The sequence below is a fragment of the Neophocaena asiaeorientalis genome, unplaced genomic scaffold (genome assembly GCF_003031525.2).
Source record: "Neophocaena asiaeorientalis asiaeorientalis breed wild unplaced genomic scaffold, Neophocaena_asiaeorientalis_V1.1 scaffold307, whole genome shotgun sequence".
NCBI lineage: Eukaryota > Metazoa > Chordata > Mammalia > Artiodactyla > Phocoenidae > Neophocaena > Neophocaena asiaeorientalis.
The window spans coordinates 643,201-667,937 of NW_020171817.1; the positions used below are offsets into that span (position 1 = coordinate 643,201).

Sequence of the window (24,737 nt, forward strand, 5' to 3'; positions counted from 1 at the left end):
AATAAGTTATGGGCTGCATCAGGGCTACAGTGCAACTATCAACATGACAGCACATAATTTAATCTGCTCTCTGATTCTGTGAAGTTTGTTTTTCTTTTACTAATATGATAATTCTACTGGATTGATTATGTGTTGATGGTCCTCTCATGAAACTAAGGTAAAGGAAACTCTACAAAAAGGCCAATTAGCCTAATAAACAAAGATAACAAACACACTTATAAAATGACTAGTGGCCAAAGGAGATACAGTGAGTTGCTTTACAAAGTGGGTGACTGCAAAGAGTACCTCGTTATCAGCTAGGAATAACCTGAAGTTGAAAAGGACATGGTCCTGGGGTCCATGTTGTGAAACGTATAACGAGGCCCTCTGGGCGCCGAAGCAACAAAAGTCTGGGGTGGAACCAGATCCGCCTCCTACATGCGGTGCTCAGCGATAAACCTGGGGAAGGTGGGGCTTATCCAAGAGAACGTGCACACGGAGGTGTGCAGCATGCATGCGTGTGCAGATGACCTTTGGAACAGGGTGAGCGGGAGGCCAAGGGAAGGGGCACTAGGAGTCCTCAGACCAGCCTTGTGGAATCGGGCCTTGGAGAATCGGATCTAGAAATCTGCATCACAGGGACTCATGTCACAGCAGGGGTCTCACTGAATCTGCACCCCCGAAGGGGGTGTACTGAAAACCAGAGCCCAGAGCCGTGTCACACGAAACTGACACAGGAAAGGAGGCCCAGGGCAGGTTAGAAACAAGGCAGAACAGGGACGCGGGGGTGGGTGCACCAGCCCGGGCTTAGCATGGGCTCCAGAGCCCCGACCTGTGAGCTCCTGGCTCTACCGACGGCAGCTGCGGCCGCAGACCCTGAGAAGCAGCAGCCGCCAAAGAAAAATGAGAAACAGAACTTTGGTCGTGAGCACCACACACAGTCCACTGACTTCCTTCCAGGCTCTGGCAGTCAAGCACGGATGCAGCTAATCACAACTTGGGTTTTCACTCTTGTTTTTAATCCCCGCACACACATCCCAGGGCAGCTCTGGCCCCTGATTAATGTAACACAAGTATGTGCTCAGGAGAGATCACAGCTCACCGTTCGACTATCAGATTCTGGAACAGATCCACCAGGACAAATAAATCTAACTTTACTCTTTCTGGCACATTTTTGTCAGTGTTTTCACATTTTTATAATTTTTGTTTTCAAAAGTACAGATTCACCAACAAGTGAAGGTGGTAATGACTATGACTGATTAACCGAACACCAAATGTTCTTTTAACCCATTGTTTGCAATTTTCTACAGGGAAGACAAAAATAAATGCAGTGTGATAAACTCAAACATTCTAAATAATTTTTTTGGTATTTAAATTACAGGGTTAGTATAGCAAAAGGTGAAAGGAAAGACAACCTTTCATTTACGTTCTGGCATCATATGCATAGTCAATCGCCATACCTCCCTTCAGTGGCACCACCACCATCACAACACTAGTGACCACTTATTTAAATTTATTTATAAATAGTGATTAACTAACATTGTCCTAAGTGCTTTGCACCTGTTAATTCATGAATCCTCACAACGCTCCCATTGGTACAGATATCACTGCCTTCTACAGATGAAGTAACCAAGACACAGAGAGGTTAATTAACCTGCCAGGGTCACACAGCTAGGAGTGCATACCTCTCAAAGATCAGCACAAGGGTGCCTTCAGCTCTGAAGATACAAACTCAGGAACACCCCTCACCCAGGACATTTCCCTAGTACATGGTAAGCCTTCACAATGCTTTCACAAACACTGCATTTGAATACAAGTTCTAAGTGAGGTTTTACCATGCCATCGTGGTAAAGTATAGAACAATCGAGAGATTTCTGAAACGTTCTGCAGAATTAGGACTGGAACTCAGCCCCCAACAATTAGTCCTCTCCTCCAAATCAAGATGACTCACAATAAAATCAGCACAAAATCCAAAATTAGCACAAACATCCCTAAGGCCTGCTTTAAAAAAATACTTATAAACAGTAATTTACAAACAACTCCAATATGCATTGTGCATAAATGAGAAATGCATCTTAGGGTAATATCAAGTGTTGGGCTATAAAAAATTCAACATAATTCACAAACAACACACTTAAAAAAAAATCAATAAAAAGCGATTCCATGCTCATGAAATAGAGTATACTATGCTAGTAGGATGGCTCAAATAGTTTGGCATTGAAAATAATACTCTACAACAACATGAAATTATTCCTAAAGAGGGTAAAGCTTGAAAGAGTGCTTTTTTTCCTAATACGCAAAGTGACACGAAAGCTGTATCAATTATTCCTCATGGCCTCTAAGCCTGACAGCCTATGCTCCAACCTCGGCATTGACTTTGATCTTAAGCAAGTTTCCTTATCTGCAAAATGGGATGATAACTGTACAAACCTTACATGTAGAGCACATAAAGATAAATGAAAATCAATGAGGAAACAGAAGACTTATACAGTGTATAAACCAGCTGGAACTGACACTACATTGAAAAAACACTCCACCCAACAACAGCAGAATACATGCTCTTCTCAAACAGACGTGGGATGTTCTCCAGGACAGACCATATGCTAGGCCATAAAACCAGACTCAATAAATTAAAAAAAAATTGAAATCACAGAAAGTATGTTCTCCAACTACAATGGAATGAAATTAGACAATAATAATAGAAATAAATTTGAGAAGTAAATATGTGGAAATTGAACATACTCCTAAATAACCAAAGAAGAGATCACAGGGAAATTAGAAAATACTTTGAGATGAATGAAAAAGAAGACACAACATACAAATATTTATAGGATGTGATGAAAGCAATGCTTAAAGGGAAATTTATAGCTGTAAGTGCCTCTACTAAAAAAAATTCTCAAATAAACAGTCTAATCTTCTACCTTAAAACACCAGAAAGAGAAGAGCAAGCTAAACCTAAAGCAAGCAGGAGGGAAAAAATCATGTTTAGAGTGGAAAATTAATGAACTAGAGAACAGAAAAGCAACGGAGGAAAAAATCAACAAAATCAAAAGTTCTTTGAAAAGACCAATAAAATTGTCAAATGTTCAGTTGGATTGACTAAGGAAAAGAATCGAGAAGGCTCAAATTATTAAAATCAGGAATGAAAGAGGAGACATTACTATTGACCTTACAGAATAAAGAGGATTGTAAGGGGACACTATGAACAACTATATGGCAACCAATTAGATAACTTAGACAAAATGGCTAAATTTTTGGAAAAGACATTAACTACTGAAACTGACTCAAGAAGAAACAGAAAATGTGAACAGACCTATCAGAAGTAAAGAGACTGAATTAGTAACTTAAAAACTTCTCAGAAAGAAAAGCCCAGATGGCTTCACTGATGAATTCTACCAGATATTTAATTAAAAAGAATTAATACCAACTCTTCACAAACTTTTCCAAAAAACAGAGGAGGAGAGAATATTTCCAAATTCACTCTCTGAGGCTAATATTACCCTGATATAAAAACCAGCAAAGGACATCACAAGAAAACTACAGACCAATATCTCTCTGCCTATAAATATAGGCAAAAATCTTTAACAAAACACTAGCAAACCCAATCTATCAACATATGACAAAATGACTATACATTGTGCCCAAGTGGGATTTATCTCAGGAATAAGGTTAATTTAACATCCAAAACAGAATAAAGGACAAAAACAACTTGACCATCTTGATAGATGTAGAAGAAGCCTTTGACAAAATCTAACACCTTTTCATGATAACAACACCAAGCAAACTAGGAGAAAGGAACTTCTTCAAACTGATAAAGGGCATTTATGAAAAACCTACAACTAACAGCATACTTAATGGGAAAAGACTAAATCTTTCCTCCATAAGATCAGAAATAAGACAAGGATGTCCATTCTTTTCACTTCTATTGAACATCACACTGGAGGGTCTAGCCCGGGCTAGCAGGCCAGAAAAATAAATAAAAGCTTTCAAAGGAAAAAGGAAAACTCTCTCTACTTGCAGATGACATGATCTTAGATATAGAAAATCCTAAGGAATCCACCAAATAACTATTAGAATGAATAAACAAGATCAGAAGGGTTGCAGGAAACAAAACCAATATAAAATTTGAATTGTTATTTTTATACACTAGCAACTAACAGTCAAAAAACAAAATTAGAAAACAATTCCATTCATAATACCACTAAAAAGAATAAAACACCTTGGAAAAATTTTAAAATAAATATAAATATATTTATAAATAAATATAAAACTTGCACTCTTAAAAACGATAAAACATAGTGGAAAGAAATCTATCAAGACTTAAATAAATGGAAAATATCCCGTGCTCAAAGATTTAATATTGTTAGATGGCGATGCCCCCAAACTGACCTACACATTTTGCAATGCCTATAATCTTCCCAGCTGCTTTTTTCTGCAGGAACTGATAAGCAGACCCTAAAATTCACACAGAAATGCAAGCAACCCAGAATAGCCAAAACAATCTAGGAAAAGATCTAAGTTTGAAGAGTCACACCTCCCAATTTCAAAACTTACCAAAAGCTATAGTAATCAATACAGTGTTAGGCCTCAGGATAGACATACCTATCAATGGAACAGAATTGAGAGTACAGAAATAAATCCTTACATTTATGGTTAACTGAAATCTGATAAAGCTGGTAAGATAATTCAATGAGGAAAGAAAAGTTTTTAAATAGTTCAAAAGACTGAACTTGGATTCCTTCCTTATACTATACACAAATATCAACTTAAAATGAATTGTAGACTTAAATGTGAAAACTAAAATTATGAACGCATGGGGATTTCACTTCACACCTACTAGGGTGGCTGTGATGAAAAAGACAAGTGTCGGCAAGGATGTGTAAAGCTGCAACCGTCACACACTGCTGGTGCGAGTGTAAAATGATGGAGCTGCTCTGGAAAACAGCTTTGCTGTTCCTCAAAATGTTAAAACATGGAGTTACTACACGACTCAGCAATTCCCCTCCTAAGTATCTACCCAAGAGAAGTGGAAACACATGTCCACACAAAACTTGTACAACAATGTTCACAACAGCATTATACAGAGTAGCCAAAAAGTGAAAATGACTCAAATGTCCACCAATTGTTGAAAAGGTGAATAAAATGTGGTATGTCCATACAATGGACTGTTATATGACAATAAAAAATAATAAAATACTGATAGATGCTACAACATAGATGAATCTTGAAAACATTAATGCTAAGTGAAAGAAGCTGGTCACAAAAGACCACATGCTGCTATATGAAAAGTCCAGAATAGGTGAATCAACAGAGGGAAAGTAGATGAGTGTTCTCCTAGGCGTGGAGGGTGGGTAGTAATGAGAAGTGACTGATAATGGGTATGGGGTTTCTTTTTGGGGTAATGAAAATGTTCTAAAATTGGGTAGGAGAAAGCGGGGAAACCCCCCAAGAAGGGAACAGGCAATACATCTAGGATCAGATTTTGAGGGGTCAAATACACAAGCGACAGAGGACTTTTTTTTTTTTTTTTTTGGGCAGGTGGGATAAAAGGAGAAGGCAAAACAAAACAAATGGCAAACAGAAGGCAAAATGATACTAACAGGCTGATGTGGAGGTAAAAAAGTAAAAAGCTAAAATGTAAAATATATTAAAAAATGATGACAGTATTCACTTCCTCCTTTGTACCCAGAAACACTCCTAGGAGGAGATGAGGGGCAAAGGGGATTGGAACTTATATAGGAAAAAAAAAAAACCACTTCATCAAAATTCTTTAAAATAGTGATACCTTTCATGTCATACTCTACCCTACTTCTAGGAGTTCAGACTGAGAACTCCATAGGATTCAAATTATTGCAGCATTACTCAGAAATGCAAATAAAAATAATAAATAGCACTGGCTGAGTGCCTGCCATGGGCTAAACTCATTATCTCCAAATCCTCATTAAAAATCTCATTTTAAAGAGAAGGAAAGTGAGGTACCAAGGTTATGCAACTTGCTCAAGGACGGAAAATTTACAAGTAGCAGAGCTGAGATTTGAAATCAGGAGCCTAATTCCAAAAATCCAGAAATTTACCACTATACCAGTATGTCCCAAGTACACCATCAGTGGATCATAAAATGATTTCAGTTGGAATAAACTGGACCATCTCATTTGAGTATCTATATATGATAAAATATCAATTTCACAACTATATAAAGTCTTCTTTTGAATAAATATGTAAAAAACAATGCCAGTCAACTCTTTAAAAGAAATCAACATAACGCCTAAAAGGGAATACGGAAAAATAAAAACAGCCTGACTTTTTGAGAAGGTGAAATTCTGAGTCCCTTTAAAACGTTTTCCTGGATTTCCAATGTTCCTAAGTGTGTGTGTAAAAAAAGAAAGCATTAAAAAAAGTCTGTTCTAACCCTTAAAATTAAGTAATCGTTCTGTAAAGTGCATTTTCCATTGGTTCCTCCCACATTTTAATATACCCACCACTGAGCTCCCTCCCACTTCTGAGTGAGCCTCTTTCTCCCTCAGGAAGTAGATTCCTGACATTTATCAGATTTTCTTTCTCATTTTATCCTATCTTATCCTGAAGCTCTAGGACCAGCCCACTTAACTATTTATTCAACTGCTCCAGAAATTTTTCCGCCCTGCAGGGTATCTGGTAGGCATATGCAAATAGTTTTAAAAAGGCAAGGGTTACTCTGCTAACCCTCTAGGGTTCCTCTGCGTCTGATAAGCTGCCCACCTCTGGCACCTAAGCAAAGAAACTCCAATTGGTAAAGGGTCACCCTGAAGATTCCCCCATCGGCCAAAGACCTAGCCCAGGTCCTTCTGTTTCCTTGAGCAGACACCTCTGACACACTGGAGACTGTACACGGCAGGCAAACATTTCCATACAGTGAACAGAACTCTTTGTGCCTTTAGCTAAGATGGATAGAAGGCCACTTTGCTTCCTGTCAACCTCCAGGCTCTAGCCAGCAGAGGCTGCCCTCACTCACCTGTGCATGTTCCCATTGGTGGTAAAAGACTGGCCACACACAGAGCACTTGTAAGGCCTCTCCCCAGAGTGCACCAGCATGTGGCGGTCCAGGGAGCTGGCCGAGCTCAGCGACTTCCCGCAAATGCTGCATGAATGGTCGGCCCCTCCAGTGTCTGTGTTGTGCTACAGAAAGCAATGGTCGCAGTGGTCACTTAGGAAGACGGGTCAAAATGAGGTGATTATGAAATGCACATTCAGAGCTTTATTTAAAAACAACTAACACTTCTCAGCAATTTTTTTCTTTTTCATTTAAAATATCATCCCGAACATCAAAATCTATTGAGACCATAGGCAAAAAAATATTGTGTTCTATCAAACCCAAGTTACTAAATGATGTTACTATTCAGTACCATGTTACGATTTGAATATTGTCAGTCCTTCACTGTTCTAGATTCAATACTTGCCATGAACCAGCCACAGCAGGCAAGGGAGAAGGATAAATCTTACAGTGAAGAAAAAAAGCCAAAAGAGATCCCAAATCAAGGAAATTCCCTGCTACATGATGTAAGTTTATAGCAATATATAGAATTAGGGTCTACAACTATAATCTCACTGTACTGTGACGAGATTTGGTTCACAATGGCAAGTCACAGATGATGAAAAGTCTTCCGTTACATGTGGTTAGTTAATCAGATGTTTGCTAAATTCCAAAAAGATATTCTGTGTTGACCTGGGACTTTGTCACAATAACACGGACACACAAAAATTATTTCATAACTGCCCCTCAAAATTAAGAATATTAGATCTAAATTAAACAGCCACAATCCATCCGTTAAGATAAAATCCCATCCCCTCTCTTAACAAAGAAAATACAAAAGCAGCAGCAAACCTGGCGAATGTGCATAGTTAACTGATGCTGCGTAGTGCAAATCTTCTCACACAGGGGACAGTTATAGGAAGACTTCTCCTCTTTTGTTTCCTGAAAAGAGAATAAAAGGGAGGATCCATCTCAGCGCACGGTGAACTAGTGCCTCTCATCTGTGTCATCGACATCTGTGTCTGATGAGCTGTAGCAAGAGCGGCTGAGAGCACAGGCCCTGGAGCCTGGCTGGGTATGAGCTTGGGAGAGCGGCCGTCCCGTCTGCCCTCCGTTTCCTCATCTGTAAAATGGGGGAAATAATAGCATCTACTGCATCACGCGGTGATGAGGATTAAATCAATCAGCACATAGAAGGCACCAGAACGGTGCCCCGTACAGGCCAAGTGCTCAATAAATACTAGTGTTCTCGTGAGACACCATTTAGTTAATCATCAGCGATGGCGAAAAATTAAGCATCAAGTCACAGCTGAGCTAGAAAAGGGATGTATTTCTCCTCAATTCTGACCCAGGCTCCAGTCACTAGTTTCTACCTGGTCTTGAGTCCACCAAGGCACATGAGAGGGAACAGAGTTCTCACGTCAAAAACCCACCCTCCCGAGGGTGGAAGGCCCCAGTACCCACCAGTGTGCCCATCGGACATCAACGGGATCCTTTTACTCGCTGCGAGCACTTAACTGCTTATAAATAATAAAAAAGAGCGAGGGAGGGTGCCGTCTCTGGGAGGTGACAGGAGGGAGGGCTGGACCCTCGGGCATCTTTCAATAGACCTCTTTTCACTTGTACTCATTCGAATGCATTTCTGTTCCCTGAAATAATACCAATTATTGAACACTTACTCTGTGCTAAACTCTGCACATACAGAATAGTGTTTTTTCACACCAACTGTGAGAAACAGCCACTATTATGGATCCCATTCTCGGGATGAGGAAACGGGTACAGAGAGGCAAGTAACCTGCCCCCAAATCAAAGAACTATTAAGTAGCAGAGCCACGATTAAAACTCAGGCCAGCTGCTCCACAGCCCATACCCTAAACCGCTAGGCTGTGTAAGTCTGACCCAAAAAGGATTAAGCCCAAGGCACAGAAAGGAAACACCCTTGTGGTTGGCTCATGAGAGATGACGAAAATAAAAGTCACCCTGAAGACCATAAAAACAAATGGCACCAGACGGGGTGGAGTGAACGCATGATGGGCTCTAGTACGCGGCTCCTACAGTGGGTCCCTCTCACTCTTCAGAGACTAACAAGCCTCATTTTAAGCAATATCCACCTGCTCCCAGTCTGCGACCTTGGGTCTGAGAAATAGGTATGCTACACATTTTTTCACTCTCAAATTTAAAAAAAAAAATCACAGATATGAATTCTAAGGAAGGTGATTAACCCAGAGACAATTTAAAAAACAAAACACAAAAAACCCTGCACCCTCGCCCAGTCATCATCCAGTTCCACTCCTCCCCGAGGCAACGTGTGTGTATGTGGGGAGGAGGGTGTCAGACCTTCTCATCCCCACTCTACGACAGTCAGAAAGGAGCTGGCCAAGAACCACCAGGCAGAAAAACCAAAACCAAAAGTAGTAACAACAAAGTGAGAACACTCGTATAAAAATGAGGGATGCCTCACAGCTGGGCCCAAACTCGGTCTTCGGGGTATTTCTGTTAAATTATTAGGTTAGTGATAATATATATCAAAAAGTGTTTTGTTTTCTTTTTTTAAAAAAAGAGATTCATCGGTAGGATGGAAATACATGTTAAAAAGTCAGGCCTCCAAGTAGCCAGCCTCTTGAGGATTTTAAAATTCTTTTTTTAAAAAATCATCTTGCGCTCCCCTGAGACAGATTCCAGACACGCTGAGTGGCCCCTGGGGCTAATGGGATTGATTCTGGGTTTACGGTTAACTGGAGCCTCACCATTCTCAGAGGCGGGCAGCGGCACGCTGCAGACCATAGCACAGGTCCAGGACATCCACGATAGTCTGGGAGAAGGAAGTCTCCAGACTCAGATTGAATTTTTACAGACAAATCAAGCAGAGAAGGGAGCACCGTGATGCTGGAAGAGGACCTACTGGAGAGTTGCTGAATCCGGTGGCTGCGGCCACGCTGGTGGAAGGGGCACACTTCCTGAGCTGACAGACAAAATTAGCAGCTACTGTGATAACTAACCATTCCATAATGAAACTATCTGGCACCCTTGTTGGCTTCCGGCTGTGGTTAATCTGCCCTGGAACTCTGCTAGCTGCTGGGGCTTCTCCCCAGGGCTCCCTTCTCAGCCCTCCTGTCCGTCCCAGGTAAGGACGACGCACTCTGCACTCTCTCTCCCGCACCGCGCTTGTTTTTTTCAATGCACTGTCTTTCCCATCCTACCTCTAGCCCAGACCTCCTTTCAAAAACTCAGCCAGTGCCCTAAGGAACCCCAGAGGACACAGGAAGTGGGTGGAAAATGGCCCAGGCACCCCTGTGGAGTCAGAGTCAGCTCCACTTACCATGCAGGGATGGAGGTGCCGTGGGCCCCCTCTACGGCTCTACCTACTGTCTGAATCACTGGGAAGGGACCAGAGCCTGGACTTGGGCCAGGTCTGCCTGTGTTGGGGCGATGCTGAGCTCTAAGGAAGAGCTCGGCACCTGGCGCAGTACCTGGTTGGAAGGAGGAGGGGGGTGTATATTGTGAAATAGGGGCATGGATGGAGGGATGGACAGACAGATGGACGGATGGACATTCACATGAGAGTGGAAATAAACCTTTTCTTCCCAGAGCTAGTACTCCTTCTCGGCTCAGGCCACAGTCAAACAGGCTGAGAATTTTCTCAGGTACCCATAGGAAGAGAGGCACGCGGAGACAAGGGAAAAAAGAGAGAAAAAGTATCAATGCCCCAACCCTAAAGCATCATTTAACTCTGCCAAGTCTTCAGCCTCGAGAAAGAGGTGGAGAAACAGACACTCCTGTGCTGCTGGAGGGATTTTAGGCAGGGACAGCCTTTCCTGGAGGGCACATTGTATCAAAAGCTGTAATTCATGTTGTACGTCTACAAATTTATAGAAGACCATCACACTATGCTCAGACAATTCTGTATAAGGACAGTCACTGCGGGATTGTTAATAAAAAAAGAAAATTAACTCACAAAAGCCCAACAGGCTTACCTTCCTGTCCACCCCCAGTCCCTGGACAAACTCAGAAGACTGCCTTCTCCCGAGGGTTTGGCTGGACCCCATTAAATCAGTGAAGCCAAACATGGAGTTCACATCACGTGGACGCAGAGCGGAAAGGGGAATGGCTCACCTCACTCCTTGAGCTTCACGCACCGTCGAGCGTGCTGCTGCAGGACAGCAACACCTTCTCAAGTGCCCCGTTTGTACATTAATTAAAAGACTCATCTTATTTCCCAAGGGAGGAGACGTGGCCTTTCATAACATCCCTGCCCTCCCATGTCCTCTTCTCCACCCCTCCTGATCTCTGAAAATTCAAGAGGAATAAATGGCATCTTGAGTGGAATTCTCGGGAGCCCCATTGTGTGCTTTGTCAAGGATGGAAGCTGAAGAGCAGCTCCAGCACAGCCAGGACTCATCACTACCTAATTTGGAGACACTTAAAAAAAAAATCAAGGAGGTGGCATCAGAAACCCAATTAACCAGCTGCTTGAACGAGGAAACAAATCATGCCACAGGAGAGGGATAAGCCGAGTTCTCTGCCTCGCCTGTCCCGTGGAGAAAGCTTGCATTCAAATCAAATCACACAGCAGAGTATAAGGGCGCTTTCACCAATACTGACACCACAGCATGGAAAATTTTCTCTACAAAGGGAAACTGACATAAGCTATGAGAAGTTAGCTCTTGAAAAAGGATTATGGCCTCTGGGTATATCCATTCAGTTCTGACCACATCTGAGTTTCTGGCTTAGGAAGCTGGGGCTCAAGGGGACATCCTTCTCCCAACACTCTCATGGATGCCACAGCCGGGCACACTAACGCTTACCTGGTTCCTTCGGCCAATACGATTTGGTCCCGGAGGCTTCGTGGGGGACCTGATGCTCTGGGGGCTCCCACCATTCTCGGCAACCTTCCCTACGCTCATTACCGCTGACATCATGGTGTTGATGGAAGACAAATCTGAACCTTCCAAGCCAACGGGCGAACTTGACATCATTGGGACAAAGGTTTAAGCTTCTAGGAAGCCTCGGCCACAGAACTGAAAATCAGAAATTGCTGATGTGATCAATGGGAAGTTTAGGCTTCTGTCACAACCAGGTGGCAGTGGCCATGGCTGCCACCACTGCAGTCGGGTTAAAACCCCTTCTTCAATTCAAGCTGACACTCATATGACTCCTATGACTTAAGCTTTCATCTAAACCAAGTGCTGTCATACCAAACCGATGACCTCACTTCCTTTCTGAGCATGTACCACCGACGAAGCTGCCCGAGGCAGGTCTTTCTGCCTTTCCTAAGCTTTCACTAGGGAGAGTGGGAAAGGTTACAACAATTAGGAAGCCTAGGAGCTGCCATCTGGCCAGCACCCACCTAACAGCCTAACTCACTTACTGCTGTGTGCATGCTCTAGACCTAACAACTAAGGATGAGAAACCTCGGCTTTCACTTAAACTCCAGCCTACGATACCGTGATTTTAATGGGGAGCCCGAACTGTTAAGACAACTGAGAAGCCGACGCTGTCACCCAACACTATAACCAAATTTCAAATCAGCATAAAAAAGACTACTTCTTAAAACATGCAAGTACATAATATAGCTGTAGCCCAGAAAATGGACAGAAGAAAAACCAGCCCCCACTGCCAATCACCTCCATTTTCTGCCCCAACTGATATACTGTGAGACCTTCCCCTGCTGTAGCAATCGCCCACGTGGAGGAGGAAATGAGGTTGGGTTCACTTCTTTTTTTTTCTTCTCTGGTATCACTCGCTGACACTGGAAGGGAAGCAAAGGCAAAAAGGTTCAGTGAAGAAAAAACAGAAACCATTTGTTTACTCTAATCTCAGACCACTATATTCCCAAGACTACAGGGAACAGTGTGAGAGGAGGCGGCTAACTCTTCTTTTCCTTCCAAAACCACGTTCTGTGGTTGTTTTTCACCCTTAACTGATGTGCCCTACAGTGCTGTCACCCTCACTCCCAACAGCCAAAACGATTCTGTGGTATTTTATTTTCTGAAGCTCATATTTATATCCATACAGCAAACTTTCTCTCATACTCTACTCCTGTCTCCCACAAGGACTCTCAAGACTCCCACTTGACCATCTCCCGCCTCCCACTAAAACTGACCAAAGATAAGGCAGTAAAGGAGTCAGAGTCTGAAGGCTAAAACCTCCAAAGGCTCAGAGTCTAGGAGGGACTAGGTCAGACCTTAAAGAAACTTGGTAATACAAATAGGTTGACTAAAGGGAAAACTACAGCCCATGTACACATCAAACTTTACTTCTCCAGGCCTTTTCTAGTTACGCTTCTTCCATAGACATACTATGGCTACAGGTATGGCCAGAAGTAAGTCTCCAGGTCAACTGCTTCCCTTATTTTATCTGGGAAGATATTCTCTAGCCACACATCCTGCCATGCTCCAGTGTGCATTACATTCTTCAAGTCCACAGCTGCCTCAGAGATCAAGCTAATGACCTCAGGAGCAAAGTGAACACTTAGGAACAACACCAGAAAGAATGTGATGTCTTGTGGTTCCTCCTCCAACTCTAGGAGAAGTGACCTAGGATGTGACAAACGGTAACACCCAGAGCAGCTGCAAACGTGTCCAGCAGCAGAGCAGGAAAGCCTGGGGACATAACTTTATTAAGTGATGCTGCCATCAGCTGAGAAGTCCCGAGCTAAAACCTTACCCAAGAGCCAAAGAGAAGCTCAGGAACAGTACTTTCCTTGTCAAAAGACAAAATGTGCCTTCCTTTTAGTAGACATTTTGAAGATATGACTCTAATACTTTTCCAAATGGTAAGTCAGAGGACTAACTACCAAACATACAACTTAAGACCACTGATCCAGCCTCACCCCTCACATCTTTCCCATTAAAAGAGGAAATCTTGGGGCTTCCCTGGTGGCGCAGTGGTTGAGAGTCCGCCTGCCGATGCAGGGGACACGGGTTCGTGCCCCGGTCCGGGAGGATCCCACATGCCGCGGAGCAGCTGGGCCCGTGAGCCATGGCCGCTGAGCCTGCGCGTCCGGAGCCTGTGCTCCGCGACGGGAGAGGTCACAGCAGTTAGAGGCCCCCGCGTACCGCAAAAAAAAACAAAAAAGAGGAAACCTTGAGCTGGCAAGCCGCCTGCCGCAACTAAGACCTGGTACAACCCAATAAATAATAAATTAAAAATAAATAAATAAAAATACACATTAAATTAAAAAAAAATAAAGAGGAAACCTTGGTCCAAAATTAAAACAAACAAGAAAACAACAAACAACACCCCCAAACCCCAAAGCTGTTGTCTTTCCATGAAGTTTCCTCCATATATGGAAGACCATTTAAACTTATTAAAAATTGTACTTGAAAACTTCCAATTTTGACTGTCTTTGAAAGTGTATTCGGGAGATTCCTCTCTAGGAAGAATCATTCAACACGAGTACACACATACGGAAGTATACACATACCTCATTTTCTTTCTTAAAGGATTTCTAACAAAAGTATCATCAGTTCCTCAGAATTGCTGTCATCAATCAGTATATGATTAGTTCCTTGATTCAAGTAAGGGGACACCTTCTATACCAAAACCATCTCATTCCTTTAAATATATATCCCCCATAGTTTTAATGTACATCAAATTATAAAATAAATGACTAGAAATCTTTATTGTAATTACATTATGTCAGTAAAAATAAAGTTAACCTTTCCACCGATTTATAGTGGGAGTTTAGATGATCTTGCTTTTGTCCTATTACTATACTTAGAGAAGAAAAGTGTGGTAGAGTTTTTCAGACCAGGAATAGATTAGAGAAAACACCATTTAGATAAATATAAAATTATAAGTTATAGAAAACATATTCTAATTCCTTCACTGAGTAGGGAAAGAAAATGGAAAAAAGGGAAATAGTCAATATGAAAATTAACAAAAAATATATTCATCAAAAAGAGCCAGAGTGCCAGTAAGAATTTTTGTCACAATCATTATAACATCAAAGATACATTCTTGCAAACTACCTAAATGTCCTAAATATAGAAAACCCAGCAATAGTCACAACAGTTAACCAACCTAAGCGCTGAAAGTTGCAGGGGCTTATATCCCAACTGGAAAAGGAGAAAAGTCATGCAAACTTGCTATTTCCCATTTGTCTGGACAGGAAGACATTTGCTACATTTATTCCCTTTGGGATAAAGGGTGAAGTGTGACACTACCCACCGAGGACACCAAGATCACCTACATTCACTTCCTTTTCCTTGTTTAAATCTAAGTAAAGAGTAATATTTTTTTAAAAATACAGACTCTTCTCATCTTTGATCAGAAAGAGCAATGAACAAAATGAAACTCCCAGTTACACTGTCTGACAGGAAGAACAGTCACTGGACTCGTCCCTGAAAAGCTGTTTCAGAAGCAAAACCCAAACCAGCCTCTCAGACCTGTTCGAAGATTTTCCTCCAGTTTGCGCTTGTGTGTTATGCGTGAGCTCTCCTTTAGGGAGGATGGAGCAGGAAGAAGGGCAGGGACCTGGTTGTAAAACAATGCAGCCCATTGTTCCCGGTCAGAAAACACAAATCCACCTTAACATTAAGGTGCATTTATGCACTAATTTAACCAGAAGCCAGCAGCCAGAATTAGTCAATTCTACCTACCCCACGCCCGACCGTGGACCACACTAGAGCAGTAATCCAAACTGACCAACCTAAACCTTCTGATACTCAATCTCAGGGGGTGAAAGATAGGTTTAACAGTTTAAGGTCCATTTACAAAGCATACTTTCTTTATAAATACTTATAGTCCGTATATTTTCATTCTCTCCTCTGCTCCCTGACACCATCCTACACATCAGCTCCATCACTGCAAATTAAAAAATAATAATCATCATAATAAACAAAATAAAAATCACTGGCCCCATTCTAGTACAATCTCCTCCAGCTGCAACCAGAGAGGAGTGGGAACCCAGATGAGGCCCCCAAATCACAGACATGAAAGGAAATCGTCATCTCTATTGACATGGCCAAGTGGACTGGCCTGGTGTTCCAGTTCTGAACACAAAGAGTTCAAATCTGCAGGTGGGAAGGAAGAAGCAGGGAACGGGGGGTGCCTGCAGCACTGCTTCCTGTGAGCCAGGTCCTCGGCACGCTTCCTGGGACTCCTCACCCCACACCCCCGGCTCTTAGGTGCAGAATAACTAGCAGTGCACAAGGAGAGCTTCGCCTGGTTTTGTACCAAAACCTCAGGGGGACCCCAAGCAGAGGGTGGACCGCTCAATGGGGACATGGGGAGGGGAGGGAAGACAACATTCAAAGTTACTGTGACTCAAGGAGTGTCAATAAAGTTTAACTGACCTGTTTATCTTCGTCTTATCAAGCTGGCTCTCCTTACTGAGGAGCTGGCGCTGGCTGGGCCCAAGCGTGGACAGGGTCACACCTCAAAGCCACCACCTCTGGAACAGATTGGAGCAACCTACAAAAACAAGAAAAGGTGACATTAAGAGGGAGTCCAGACCAGACAGGATCCTGTCTCTGTATCATTTTCTCCACTTATACCACTGGGAGTCACAAATTAAGGACAACAGCATTTCCCATCCCCTGCCTGCACTTATAAGCAAGCTTCCAGCAACTAGGTCAATTAACACCCAAGCAAGAGCAACTGGAATCGAGTGTGGCGTGGACGGAAGGAACCCCCAAAGCACATGCCCCAACAACATCGAGGGCGTCATCACATGCAAATGGCCGAGACCAATGGCTCCAAGCGAAGCTCTGAGCATCTGAATGGCATGCTGACAGCAGGTGCTGATGGACCGCCATTTTAAAAGGAAGAGAAGAAAAGACCACACTAAGTGCTATCAGAAACAGAAGGAGAAAAGAAGAGAGTTGAAAGTAAAACATATGGAACTAACATGCCCCTTAAGTAAAGCAGTGACTATTATGCCTTTTCCTGAGTGGTGGGGAAAATGTCCACAACAGTTCAAATAGGACCAAAGGTGTATCTTTTCCTTCCTGTAGGGAAGATACAGAAAACTCCTCAAATTACACATGCCCTTTGAGAGTTTGAGAAAGTCTGCTCTGGGGTGCCAGGGGCCTCAAACCCCCCGACCTGGGAGAAAGCTGTGTCTGGCCCTCTGCAAACTCAGAGAGACCTAGAGACACCAGAACTACACGTCCAGAGAAGAAGCAAGAAATGTTTGACAAAAACCTAGAAGATAAACAAAATTGATAAACCTTTAGCCAAACTCAACAAGAAAAAGAGGGACAGGATGCAAATCAATAAAATTAGAAATGAAAAAGGAGAAGTTAAAACGGACACCGCAGAAATACAAAGCATCCTAAGACTACTACAAGCAACTCTATTCCAATAAAACGGACAACCTGGAAGAAATGGACAAGTTCTTAGAAAGGTATAACCTTCCAAGGCTGAACCAGGAAGAAACAGAAAATATGAACAGACCAATCACAAATAATGAAATTGAAACTGTGATTAAAAATCTTCCAACAGGGCTTTCCTGGTGGCCCAGTGGTTAAGAATCTGCCTGCCAAGGCAGGGGACACGGGTTTGAGCCCTGATCTGGGAAGATCCCACACGCCGCAGAGCAACTAAGCCTGTGCGCCACAACTACTGAGCCAACATAGAGAATCCTAAAGATTCCACCAGAAAACTACCGGAGCTAATCAATGAATTTGGTGAAATTGCAGGATACAAAATTAATGCTCAGAAATCTCCTGCATTCCTATACACTAACAACGGAAGATTAGAAAGAGAAATTAAGGAAAGAATCCCATTCACCATTGCAACAAAAAGAATAAAATAACTCTTAAACTTTGTATGGAGACACAAAAGACCCCGAAGAGGGCTTCGCTGGTGGCACAGTGGTTGAGAGTCCGCCTGCCGATGCAGGGGACACGGGTTCGTGTCCCGGTCCGGGAAGATCCCACATGCCGCGGAGCGGCTAGGCCCGTGAGCCATGGCCGCTGAGCCTGCGCGTCCGGAGCCTGTGCTCCGCAACGAGAGAGGCCACAACAGTAAGAGGCCCGCATACCGCAAAAAAAAAAAAAAAGACCCCGAAGAGCCAAAGCAGTCGTGAGGGAAAAAAATGGAGCTGGAGGAATCAGACTCCCTGACTTCAGACTATACAAAAAATAAACAAATGGGACCTAATGAAACTTAAAAGCTTTTGCAAAGCAAAGGAAACTCCAAACACGACGAAAAGACAACCCTCAGAATGGGAGAGAATATCTGCAAACAAATCAACGGACAAAGGATTAATCTCCAAAATATATAAACAGCTCATGCAGCTAATATTAAACAAACAAACCACCCAATCAAAAAAAGGGCAGAAGACCTAAAAATCTAGAGACTGTCATACAGAGTGAAGTACGTCAGAAAGAGAAAAACAAATATCGTATATTAACGCATATACGTGGAACCTAGAAAAATGGTACAGATGAACCGGTTTGCAGGGCAGAAATAGAGACACAGATGTAGAGAACAAACGTATGGACACCAAGGTGGGGAAAGTGGCGGGGGGGAGGGGTGGTGGTGGTGGGATGAGTTGGGAGATTGATTGACATATATACACTAATATGCATAAAATAGGGGCTTCCCTGGTGGCGCAGTGGTTGAGAGTCCGCCTGCCGATGCAGGGGACACAGGTTCGTGCCCCGGTCTGGGAAGATCCCACACACCGCGGAGCAGCTAGACCCGTGAGCCATGGCCGTTGAGCCTGCACATCCAGAGCCTGTGCTCCACAACAGTGAGAGGCCCACGTACCGCAAAAAAAAAAAAAAAAAAAAAAAAGCATAAAATAGATAACTAATAAGAACCTGCTATATAAAAAAATAAATAAAATAAAATTCAAAAATTCAGAACTACACCTCCAGCCCATTCTGTCTCTGAAACAGCCTCCGAAGAGTGCAAAACTGGAGAGAGTAAAGAAGTAAAGTGACTGTCACACGGACAAAAACTTGTCCCTTTTGGAGTGTCTGCAGAAAAGCTGCCCAATACGTCACACGCCCACTTATCATCCTGAATCTTACTTTGTCCACACAGTTGCTGAGCACCTAAGGTGGGCAAGCTCCTCCCGAACCGGGTCGGTTGGGGGTGAGAAAGCTCCACCAGCCCTTCCTATCAGAAACAGCTCCTCAGTGATTTCTGACACCACAACAGCTTCTCTCTCTTCACACCTCACTGCTTCAGTTCTCCTTCCTTTTCTTTGTGTCTTTCTCTTCTGACAAGTTCTTTGGATTTTGAATAAAGTATCAAGAAGCAAGGAATAACTCACAGGGACAGCCCCAGAAAGGCCAGAGACACCACCACCACCCCCCGCCTTTAATTTGGAGGAACCCTTATTACTACCCCAGCAATTCCCAATGTTTCTTGTGGGCAAGACCCTCCTCGAGGATCTGATGAAAATTATGGACCCTCCCACAGATAAAAGGACATACTACACTCAACATTTTCCTTCAGTATCAAGGGGGTCAGGGGCCCCAGAAACTCATCCGGGATAAGAATCCCGGTTTTACTTGATATATAACCCACCTTCCTTGAAACTGCGAATCAAGACCATTTTACTAAAATTCCCATGAGGTTTCAGAAACGCACAAAGAAAACATCCTTTCAGATCATCCCCACCCATCTAAATTTAAAGATGCGTAAGGTGAAATTATATACTGTTTGAAAAAAAAAAAAGCAAGCAAAGTTTCCCAATGTTGGGCTTCCCTGGTGGTGGTTGAGAGTCCGCCTGCCGATGCAGGGGACACGGGTTCGTGCCCTGGTCTGGGAGGATCCCACATGCCACGGAGCGGCTGGGCCCGTGAGCCGTGGCCGCTGAGCCTGTGCATCCGGAGCCTGTGCTCCGCAACGGGAGAGGCCACAACAGTGAGAGGCCCACATAACGCAAAACAAACAAACAAACAAAACACAATCAGAGAGAGAAGTCTCTGGAATTAAAAATTTCCAGAATATAACTAAGACTCTCATTGAAATATGGACCCACTCCCTCCCCTCACTTAAAAAAGATACTTTAAAAAGTCCACCAAGTAACTTCCTCAATCCACAAGGGGAAGCAAGGAGAGGAGAGGGCCAACCTGACAGACTTGACCCTGAAACTTCCATCCTCTGATCTTGGATGTAAATGATCTGCATATCAAGAATGTCTTTCGATTAAGCTGAGTAACAAGAGTCACTCCTCTGTTTGTTTTGGGTTCCACCAGGCCTGAGGGATTCACACAACTCCAAGAGTGGAAAAGTACAGGACGGTTCTTGGAAGAAAGTTCAAGATACCCCTTAGCTCTATCACCACCACCTCAAAAAAAGAAAAAAGAGAAGAGAAGAGAGAAAAGAGAAGAGAGAAAAGAGAAGAGAAGAGAAGAGAAGAGAAGAGAAGAGAAGAGAAAATGACCCATGAGGAGAGGCTGTACCCTGGAGACAGAACCTCCAGGAAGCTGAAGGGGTGGGTCCCGGGCTCCTGAGGGAGGCTGCTGCATTTCTGGATTTGCATTCCCACAAAGGCTTTGCCCAGATCTGATGGAAGCAGGATGGCCTGAAGAGGGCAGAGGTCCCTCTGTGAGGATGATGGGGAGGGCAGGCCAGCCCCAGCCCCAGAGGAGATAAGGGACAATGCTATGCGAAGCCAGAAAGAAAAGATTAAGGATCCTGTCTCCAGGTCAATGAGATAGCAAAGAAGAGATGAAAGATAAAAGGGAAGATGGTCTAGAAACAAAGCTTCCCAGCTTATGAAAACCCGCAGGGTTCTTGAAGTGAAATCTAAACTCTGTCCTAAGGCCCCCAGGAAAAAGCTTGGATGCCTAGGATGACAGCAGAAGCCCACAAACCAGACGGTGGGGAGCTTTACAACACCGAACCAGGACAGAGGCGGTGCGGAGCCTACACAGATGTCCACAAATACTTGGGATGGTTGATCCCCTGATTGAAACAGCCGGTTTGGGCCAACCCAGGATCGGCTAACAGATTGTGAGTTTAGAGGAGTTCAGATACTAAAATGTTCTGGGCTACTCGGGGGCTTAACAAGCAGCAAGGACATCTCTCTTAGGATGGGCTGACTGATGCAGGAAGTCTTGGCTAGGCTGGGGGTGAAACCCAAGCCGACTAGTGTGCACCATGGCCATGCCTGCAAAGCTCGGGGCAAAACCGTCTCCTCTAACCAGGACGGCCTCGCGTGTGCTCTGAAGGCTGACAGCTGTGACTACGGCTCTGAGTTCCAGGAAGTTGATGTGTTTCTTGGCTGAGAGTTCAGTCTATGCCTTGGGTAGGGCGGCAACCCATGCACGGCCCCCTCCCCCTCGCTGGCACAGGCTTTGCTCAAAGGGAGCCTTGGAGTGTCACGTAGAGCATTCGAGCGGTACAGCGGGGCACCGTGAGCTGCTCCAGCCAGCCCTGGATCCTACCCGCAGGGGGAGCGCGGATGCACCCCTCGGCACCGGCCACGTGCAAGACAGCAGAGCCGGGAGGTGCGGGGAGGGCAGCAACCCGGGGTCCCACGGCCGTGTGCGTGGCCCCCGGGTGGTCTTCTGGGCTCTGCCTCCACAACATGCCCCCTCTGGATGGAGGACTTGCTGACCCACGTTCGCAGTGCTCTGGCCTCAGTTCTCCTCTGGCCTTCTCTCCCACCGGCCCTCACACTCTCTGTTCAGTTTCTTCCCCCAGAACATACACCTGCACCCCTCCCCTGATCCCATCCCTCAGGGGCCACTGTTCACATGAAGCCTCCCGGATTGCCACCAGTCGAAGGCTCTCTGTTCCAAACTCTCCCTCTGCGACACTCGCACTGAAAGACTAGAATGAAGACTGATGAGGAGAGCAGCTAACACTTTCTGAACACTGTCTGCCACAAGCTAAAGTGCATCACCTTACCGGGTCCCTGTAACAACCACCCTGTGAGGGTCAGCCCCACTGCACAGCCCCCAAGACCACGGTAGGAGGGCAAAGCGAATCCAGATTCTAAACTCTGTTCAGTTTCTGTTGGACAACATTTCCAACTCCTAGCATGGGGCTTGAGAGAACAGACGCACTCCCTGTCACATTTTCAGACTTCTAACGATGGTCTTCTGAGTCACCTCTGCCCCTCCAGTGCGCGGCTTCCCATTTCTGCCTGTTTCTAGGCAGGAAGAAGGTGTTCTCTGCTCCCACCTTCACCTCTGGCAGGAGAAGGACTGGACTCCCACCCCAGACTAACAAGTTCACTGCACGGAGTCTGCGTCCACGCACGGTCCCTGCTGAGAAAAGGGATGGGGGTCCACGTTCTACACCCTGCGGTTCTCCAAGCAGGCAACTGGAAGGAAGCCACCAGGCTCCCGAAATCCCAAACAGCCCAGTCCTGTGGGAGAGGCTGGATCCCACTGATCCACTGACAGGAGCTCGAGCTCAAAAGTGACCTGAGTCCTCCGGGGCCTTCCGCTTCCACACAAATCGATTGCAGACTTGGAGTCCACACTTTGGGGTCCTCTCCTGGGGTGTGGAGGAGACACGTGTGTAGGAAGTACTGGGGGGCAGGAGATGGGGAGCACAGATGGTGGAGAGTGAGTCGCAGAACTGCATAGATCAAAATTAAGCAAACAGGGGCTTCCCTGGTGGCGCAGTGGTTGGGAGTCCACCTGCCGATGCAGGGGACGCGGGTTTGTGCCCCGGTCCGGGAGGATCCCACGTGCTGCGGAGCGGCTGGGCCCGTGAGCCATGGCCACTGAGCCTGCATGTCCGGAGCCTGTGCTCCGCAACGGGAGAGGCCACAGCGGTGAGAGGCCCGCATACGACAAAAAAAAAAAAAAAAAATTAAGCAAACACCATGCGAAGGTTGGAGTCTTGCCTACAAGAAATGGGGGACAAAAAGGCCTCCGTGCCAGGGAGCCCCACAGGGCCCTGCTCAGCATCAGAAGGAAACCTTACAGTCTCATCTACTCAGTGAGAGGTTAACTACTACTGACCCTCGCTCCAGCACGGCCACCCCAGAGTCGTCCCGTCCGGCGGCATCACAGACCTTGCTTTAGAAATGCAGTCTCAATAAATGTGAGTCAGTCATGACGCTGTACACCTTAAACCAACACAGTGCTGTACATCAATTATATCTCGATTAAACTGAGAGAAAGAAGAAATGCAGGTTCTCGGGCGCCACCCAGAACTGCTGCATCAGAAACTCCCCTGGGGGCGGGCCCTGGAGTCTGTTTGTTGGCTCCCAGCGGATTAGATCCAGCTTTGAGGACCAGTGCTTTACATAGAATTCTGGAAGGAGGGTGACACAAAACCAAGGATCTCCCTGAAAAAACATTCCTTCTGTGAGGATCTGGAAGAAGCCGCTGGCTTATCATACTCCCAGGAGCAAAAATCAAGGCACTGGAGCGGAGACTCAGACCCCAGTTCTAACTTTAGCTTTATTTACCACAAAGAAATTAAAAAAAAAAAAATTAAAACAATAAGGGCGGAGGGAGAGGGATAAATCTATGTGGGGCTATTTTAGCTTCCTCAGGAGTGGGCACGTGTGGGACGTGAGCTTCAGACAGGGCAGGGCCAGCCTGCAGTGCACAGAAAGCAGAACCACTCAGCCTGGGCTCCCCTCCCCGCCCAGGCAGCTCTGGATCCTCAAAGTCCCCTCTCCAGCATTCACCAAACTTGTGTCACTCACAGATAAGCTCCTTCCGGGGTGCTGAGGGATGGCCTCCAAAGTTGAGGCCTGTGGCCGGGATCTCCGGTGGCCCTGGACACCCTCACGGTCCCCCCAGGTCACTGCCCTTCTCTGCTGCTCCTGGCAGTAAATGCGCTGCAGGGGCGGGAAGGCAACCCCAGAGTACCCCCAGCCTCAGAACTAGCTCACTGTCTACTGCGGTTTCTCTCTTAATGTGACCCACGGTGGAGGGAGAAAAATGGAACGGAGACTGTTCCTACGGCCTAGAGCGGCTGCCCCTTCCTGCTCAGGCTTCAGGGGCCCCAGCGGGTACCAGGAATAACACAGGCTGCTGATGCTACCTTTCAAAAGGAACATCCAGTGCCTTCACATAAAGGAACACTCTAATATTCAGTGAAGTGTGTGGGGAAGGGGTGCCACAAGGGAGAGGGACAGTCTCTCTTTTAAAAATAAAAACCACTTGGACGTTTTAATTGCTACATTTACCTACAACTTCAGCAGGGAGGCGAGTGCCGACCGGGAAGACAGGGTTCTTGCTCACCAAGCCTATCTACGTGAGTCAGAGTAAATTCACTATTTAAAATAGGAACCGCTGGAAAGGTGGGGAGATTTCCTGGTACATATGCTGGACGAAACCGTCCTGCGGTCCCCACTCTCCCTCCTGCATCCCTCTGTGAGGGCTCTTGGCTTCTCTGGAGGGAGGAAACGGGGCCAGGTCCCAATTACATGCCTTCCTGCGAAGAGCTGACTCCACCCCTGCAGCTCTGCCCCCCACCCCTATCTCATCGCCCCACCAGGATGTCATCTCACTGCTGCCAGACTCGGAGCCACGGCTTCTGCAGCTGCCACACGGCAACCATTTGTTCTCAGTGGCCTCTCTTCAGGGAGGGGCCTGGTGGCCCATGGGCGCAGCCCTGTCCCTCTCCCCAGGTGAGCCAATCTTTTCCCGGCCACCAGGATCTGGTATTTCATCACCTTCTTGCCCAACTTGGCAGACACCTGTATGGTTCCCTACTCTGCAAGGAAGCTGGTGAGAAAGAGGGTGCGGGAGCCCTCAGGCTGAGCAGAGGGGCAGAGGACCCAGGGCACCCTCACCTACCCCCGGGGCAGGGCCGGGCCTTCCCTAAGGCAGGAGATGTCTCACCAAGAGCACCCTGGGGGGGG

The 24,737-nt window shown here is 45.3% G+C and overlaps 1 protein-coding gene across 1 annotated transcript in view; it reads right to left on the reverse strand.

Moving 5' to 3' along the window:
- RREB1 (ras responsive element binding protein 1) overlaps window positions 1-24,737 on the reverse strand; it is a 125,781-nt gene that overhangs the window by 48,722 nt on the left and 52,322 nt on the right. The window contains exons 2-6 of the mRNA XM_024738705.1: window positions 16,288-16,405; window positions 12,613-12,737; window positions 11,794-12,006; window positions 7,841-7,930; window positions 6,971-7,134 (exon numbers count right to left, since the gene is read on the reverse strand). Coding sequence (XP_024594473.1) covers window positions 6,971-7,134; window positions 7,841-7,930; window positions 11,794-11,964 — 425 coding nt within the window. The 5' untranslated portion in view covers window positions 11,965-12,006; window positions 12,613-12,737; window positions 16,288-16,405. The remainder of the gene's footprint in view (window positions 1-6,970; window positions 7,135-7,840; window positions 7,931-11,793; window positions 12,007-12,612; window positions 12,738-16,287; window positions 16,406-24,737) is intronic.